This window comes from Oncorhynchus mykiss, chromosome 13 (assembly GCF_013265735.2).
Source record: "Oncorhynchus mykiss isolate Arlee chromosome 13, USDA_OmykA_1.1, whole genome shotgun sequence".
NCBI classification, from domain to species: Eukaryota; Metazoa; Chordata; class Actinopteri; order Salmoniformes; family Salmonidae; genus Oncorhynchus; species Oncorhynchus mykiss.
Window position 1 is genome coordinate 9,575,628 of NC_048577.1, and position 6,753 is coordinate 9,582,380.

General features: G+C 47.2%; 1 protein-coding gene across 1 annotated transcript; it reads right to left on the reverse strand.

The window, feature by feature from the left end:
• Window positions 1–336: 336 nt before the first annotated feature.
• Window positions 337–4,624, reverse strand: LOC118938528 (somatostatin receptor type 5-like). The gene is made up of 3 exons (XM_036942583.1): window positions 4,303–4,624; window positions 2,964–3,373; window positions 337–1,086 (listed from the first exon to the last, which is right to left on the reverse strand). The coding sequence occupies exons 1-3, from the start codon at window positions 4,622–4,624 to the stop codon at window positions 337–339; spliced, it is 1,482 nt and encodes a 493-aa protein (XP_036798478.1).
• Window positions 4,625–6,753: the final 2,129 nt, after the last annotated feature.

Genomic DNA, 6,753 nt, shown 5'->3' on the forward strand with positions numbered 1-6,753 from the left:
GTGTTGGGTTAATGTTGCTACATTCAATCCATATATCTCTGTTCCAATCGACACAGTAGCTCACTACTTAGAATGAGTCACTGTACCGGACATGCAATCCAGCTCCTGGGTAACGTTTCCCCTCGGTACAGATCTAGGATCAGCTTCCCCTCCCCCAACCCTTAACCATGAGTGGGGAAAATGCAAAACTGACCCAAGATCAGCGTGTCTAGGAGCAGCTTCACCATCATTCTATACACTGTACAGTGTCCATATTAGGACAGCCTCAGTCTCAGCAAGACGTGTCCGTATCAGTGGTATACTAGTATGGACATTGGGAAAAAGCTTATTTATGAGTTACAGGTAGCTGATCTGTAGCTTGGGGCTCTTCTCCACTGTGTCTGGACGTGACCTGTTACTTTCACTCTTTGATCCATTGGCAAGAGTGGAGGCAGCGACAGTAGGCCCCAATTCTAAGCCTGGGCCTTTCCCAGCCTCCTCCCCAGCTTTAGCCCTCTGCCCCAGGGGTACCGTCTCCACATTTCCCCCCGGAGTGAACAAGATCCTGGAGCTCTCAACTTGTCCTCCTCCGTTCCCGTTCTGTGCAATCCTGCAGTTCTCTCTCATCTGAGTGGCATCTTCTCTTCTCTCCATCTCTATCCCGTTCTCCTCTTCCTCCTCCACTTCTTCCTCCCCTCCTTCATGAGACTTGGTGACCCCCAGGCCATCTCGCGGCTCGGGCGCAATTCCCCTCCAGAGCTCTGCAGGGCGCTGCAGCTCGGTGGCTGCCGCTCTCTCGTGGTTCTCCACCCTCCTCGAAGAACGACAAAGAGCCTTCCGGAACCCTCTCTTAAAATTATCGGACAGGAATCCGTAAATTATTGGGTTAGCGCAGCTATTAGTGTACGATAGGACCACCACAAAGTAGTACAGCCCCCGGAATTCGCCCGGTAACAGGATTAGCAGGTTAACGATGTTGAGGATGTAGAATGGGAGCCAGCACAACACGAACACTGCTACCACGACAACCACCATGCGGGTGATCTTGCGTTCGGACTTCCTGCGTCGGGAGGAGGTGGACCGGGCCCGTTTCCCCGCGTTGCGCACCTTCGAATCAAAACAAAACAATTCAACTTTATTGGCAGTTAAAACATCTCAGCACACTTTACAATTAAATATAATATAAAAGTTAAGTCAGCAATATAACACATGTAGGGTAGGCTGCTGTAGGGTAGGCCCCTGTAGGGTAGGCCAATGTAGGGTAGGCCAATATAGGGTAGGCCCCTGTAGGGTAGGCCAATATAGCGTTTGCCCCTGTAGGGTAGGTCCCTGTAGGGTAGGCCACTGTAGGGTATGCCCCTGTAGGGTAGGCCACTTTAGGGTAGGCCAATGTAGGGTAGGCCACTTTAGGGTAGGCCACTGTAGGGTAGACCAATGTAGGGTAAGTCACTTTAGGGTAGGCCACTTTAGGGTAGGCCATGGAAGGGTAGACCACTGTAGGGTAGACCATTGTAGGGTAGGCCACTGTAGGGTAGGACACTCCACCCCTTCGCCAGAGAACAGTGGAGGCTGCTGAGGGGAGGACGGCTCATAATACTGACTGGAATGGAGTCAATTGAATGGTATCAAACACATCAAAGACATGGACTCCATTCCAAGCATTATTATGAACCGTCCTCCCCTCAGCAGCCTCCACTGACAGAGACCCACTCCCTGTGTGTCCTTCCCTCAGCAGCCTCCACTGACAGAGACCCATTCCCTGTGTGTCCTCCCCTCAGCAGCCTCCACTGACGGAGACCCACTCCCTGTGTGTCCTCCCCTCAGCAGCCTCCACTGACAGAGACCCATTCCCTATGTGTCCTCCCCTCAGCAGCCTCCACTGACAGAGACCCACTCCCTGTGTGTCCTCCCCTCAGCAGCCTCCACTGACAGAGACCCACTCCCTGTGTGTCCTCCCCTCCGGCTCCTGACCCAGACATTAAAGATGTTGAAACATTTCTGTTTGTTGTCAGATGTAACAGGTCAGATGTAACAGGTCAAATGTAACAGGTCAGATGTAACAGGTCAGATACTACAGGTCAGATGTAACGGGTCAGATGTAACAGGTCAGATGTAACAGGTCAGATGTAACAGGTCAGATGTTACAGGTCAGATGTAACAGGTCAGATGTAACAGGTCAGATGTTACAGGTCAGATGCAACAGGTCAGATGTAACAGGTCAGATGTAACAGGTCAGATGTAACAGGTCAGATGTAACAGGTCAGATGTAACAGGTCAGATGTTACAGGTCAGATGTAACAGGTCAGATGTAACAGGTCAGATGTAACAGGTCAGATGTAACAGGTCAGATGTTACAGGTCAGATACTACAGGTCAAATGTAACGGGTCAGATGTAACAGGTCAGATGTAACAGGTCAGATGTAACAGGTCAGATGTAACAGGTCAGATGTTACAGGTCAGATGTAACAGGTCAGATGTAACAGGTCAGATGTAACAGGTCAGATGTTACAGGTCAGATGCAACAGGTCAGATGCTACAGGTCAGATGTAACAGGTCAGATACTACGGGTCAGATGTAACGGGTCAGATGTAACAGGTCAGATGTAACAGGTCAGATGTAACAGGTCAGATGTAACAGGTCAGATGTAACAGGTCAGGGCCGGAGTAGAGAACCGCACAAGGAAGGGTTCCCTGGAAGAGGGCCAAGTGGTCCTGCCCCTCAAAACAAATACCTCTCACAATGTCTGTCTGATTTAAGGGAAGTATAAATAAATCAGTGGTAAGATGAGACAAAGACATCAGAACACATTTATTTCATGTAACAACGGAGGTGAAGCAACACCTGGGTCTATGTTACCAATCAACAATGATGTTTCCTCACAAAGGACATACTGGTTCAGTCTAAGTATAACAGACAGGCCTCCCAAGTAGTGTAAAATAGCTATTTTTTCCCTTTTAAGTGCGGAAGTAGTCATAGATTCTGACCTTGATCACAATGAGCAGGTAGCAGAGACAGATGACGAGTAGCGGTCCGAAGAACCCGACCGTGCACGTGTACACGATGAACGATGCCTTCCAGACCTCGGCTGGCTCAGGCCACACTATACTACAGTTCCCATCATCCTCCAGTACGTCCGCAAACACCACCACGGGCAGCACCACCACAAACGACACTGCCCACACCGCCGCGTTCACCGCCTTGGCCACGTGCGGTCGCCTCCACCACGACGACCGTATGGGATGGACCACTGCGAGGTAGCGGTCGATGGACATGACCGTGAGACAGAAGATGGCGGTGAACTGGTTGATGGCGTCCACAGTCATGACCACACGGCACATGAGAGAACCAAACGGCCAGGAGAGAAGAGCGTTCTGGACCGCCAGGAAGGGGAGGCCTAGAGGAAGTCAAATCAAATCTAACTATATTGACAGTGCAATTAGTCACTTCGCTCCCACCTACATGTACAGATTACGTCAACTAGCCTGTAACCCTGCACACTGACTGTACCGGTGCCCCCTGTATATAGCATCGTTATTCTTATTGTGTTACTTTTTGTTATTACTTTTTATTTTAGTCTACTTGGTAAATATTTTCTTCTTGAACTGCACCGTTGGTTAAGGGCTGCACTGTTGGTTAAGGGCTGCACTGTTGGTTAAGGGCTGCACTGTTGGTTAAGGGCTGCACTGTTGGTTAAGGGCTGCACTGTTGGTTAAGGGCTGCACTGTTGGTTAAGGGCTGCACTGTTGGTTAAGGGCTGCACTGTTGGTTAAGGGCTGCACTGTTGGTTAAGGGCTGCACTGTTGGTTAAGGGCTGCACTGTTGGTTAAGGGCTGCACCGTTGGTTAAGGGCTGCACTGTTGGTTAAGGGCTGCACTGTTGGTTAAGGGCTGCACTGTTGGTTAAGGGCTGCACTGTTGGTTAAGGGCTGCACTGTTGGTTAAGGGCTGCACCGTTGGTTAAGGGCTGCACCGTTGGTTAAGGGCTTGTAAGTAAAGCATTTCACAGTAAAGTTTACACTTGTTGTATTTGGCACATGTGGCAAATACAGTTTGATTTGATTTAAAAACGATTTTAAAAACGCACACTTACATTGTATTTGAAGTGCATTTAAAACTGCAACACACTTTACAGTAAAATGATCAAATGAAAGAAATACTGTAAGATGATCAAAAAGCAGACTGACCACTACGGTCATATTTAGTTACATTTCACGTGAAACAGAATGTGAGCTTGCAAAATAAGGCTGGTTTAACAAGGCTAATAACAGAGTTGAATAAACAACACCTTGAAAAACCACAATGAAAGCACAAAAGAAACACTGACCTAGCATGAACAGCTCATCAGCGATGGCCAGGTTGAGTATATAGATGTTAGTGACCGACTCCGTCCTCACATAGTTTAAAACAATGTAGATGACCAATGTGTTGCCCACCAGGCCGATCACACAGACTGCTACATAGATGAGGGGGATAAGGACCCCTGCTATAGTGAGTTGGAAACCCCCCACGCCTCCACCGCCAGGGTTGGTCCAGTTGTGGTAGGATCCATTGAAGAAAGGGTCAGGGGTGAGGAGGAAGAGAGGGGAGGGGGGGAAGGTGTTGGGCTCAGGCATTGAGGGGGCGGCTGTGGGGAGGTAGATGGTCATGTTGTTGGTTGTGGTATAATGGGTGGGTGGGTTGAGGTTGACCTCAGTGCTGGACCTGTCTGGGAGACAGCAAGAGAAGTCAGTGTGTGAGAGAAGAAATACTGATATCTTTATGCATTCTCAAAACAACAACGCTATTATGTTAAAGCATCCAAGACACTACAGGACATGAGCAACAATCAAAGAAAATAACCCACTAATATTTTTTTTTTTTTATTCTCCCAAATTCAGTTTTCTCCATTTTGTTTCTCTAGGTGTCCATTTTTGTCCAGTTTCCCAGGTTTTCCCTCTCAAAGTCACACCTTTTTTTATATAGAAAAGTCCACAAAAATGGTTAAACCACATCAAGAGACCACTTTTGAGGTCTTGATTTTTGTAAATATTTGTACATTTTTGGGTGTAGTTACCCTTTAACTCCAGTGGGCACCAGCAAGAGGCTGTTATTAAGATGTGTGAAACAAAACAAATACCCACTGGATTGATGCAAATAATCCTGATATAGTTCTGCCAGGTCAGCATAGGCTACTTTGTAGTCAACATTTAATCGAGAATATTGTTGGAAAAGCCTTTCCATCTACCAGAAGACTTTTCACTAGCGTCATTGCACACACACAGACAGGGCATTGTTGTTGCCTCTTCAGAAAGTTGCAGGAAATAAGAATCACTGATGCATTCTGTTCATGGTTTATAATACAATAATACATTTTCAATAACTCAAAACAGTATCCCATAACACACAGGTGGAAAAAATGCTACTTACGTATGATCCCCAATTAGAGACAACGATAGCCAGCTGCCTCTAATTGGGAATCATACCAAAACAAACTAGAACCCCACATAGAAAATATAAACTAGACTAAACTAAGGCTTTCTATGGTCAGGACGTGACATTAAGTTGATTCCCTACTAAGTTATAACATGCTGTGCCATAAAGGCTTTATGAAGGCTTGGTGCATAGGACAACCACAGTAAAGTGTTACCCATTCTAATTGTGAACTACCTGAACTACAGACCCCAGCAGCAACATCAGCCAGAACCAGAACACAACAACAACACATACAGGACCTGGACAGGCGTGGGCGCCGGGCTAATATGTTCACAACTTGTTGTTTTTGTAGTCGCCATCATCGCTCCTTAATAAAGTGGACGCTGTACGCACACGTGCACGTACACACACGTACACACACACACACACACACACACACACACACACACACACACACACACACACACACTCCTGTACTGCAGTAATGGAAGGTAATTGGCTCTCTATTAGTGGACGCAACCCAGACGCTCATGTCGAGAACAGGGCATGACTTCTACAACACTGTTGGTGATTAACTGCTGAACAAGGGAACAAGGGAGTGAGAAAGGGTAGGGATGGGGGGGTGGAGGAAAAAAGGAGATGGAGAGATAGAATGAGGGGGAAGGACATATGGAGAGAACGAGAGATAGAGATTTGGAGAGAGAGAGAAGGAGAGAGATATGGAGAAAGAGAGAGAGAGATGGAGAGAGAGAGAGAGAGAGAGAGAGAGACAGAGAGAGACAGAGAGAGTGAGAGTGAGAGAGAGAGAGAGAGAGAGAGAGAGAGAGAGAGAGAGAGAGAGAGAGAGATGTTAATATGACATGAGAGATGGAGACATGATGGCCAGCTCAGATGTGGATTGGTACAGTTTGAGATAGACAGAGAGAGAGAGACAGAGAGAGAGAGAGAGAGAGAGACAGAGAGAGAGAGAGAGAGAGAGAGAGAGAGAGAGAGAGAGAGAGAGAGAGAGCGAGAGAGAGAGAGAGAGAGAGAGAGAGAGAGAGAGAGAGAGAGAGAGAGAGAGAGAGAGAGAGAGAGAGAGAGAGATGTTAATATGACATGAGAGATGGAGACATGATGGCCAGCTCAGATGTGGATTGGTACAGTGTGAGGTTTCGACCTCCCAGATGTTTGCCTTATAAATACATGGGTGTGTTTGAAGAAGACTTTCCCAGAGGAAGTCCCATAATCTGTCATTCAACCGACACGTCACGCTTCCTATGTGCTGCTCCAATACAGAAACCATTCAAACACGCTGATGAGTAAAAGCTTATTATAAATCAAGTTGTTTCCATTTCAGACCTAAAATGTATACCAGTTGATG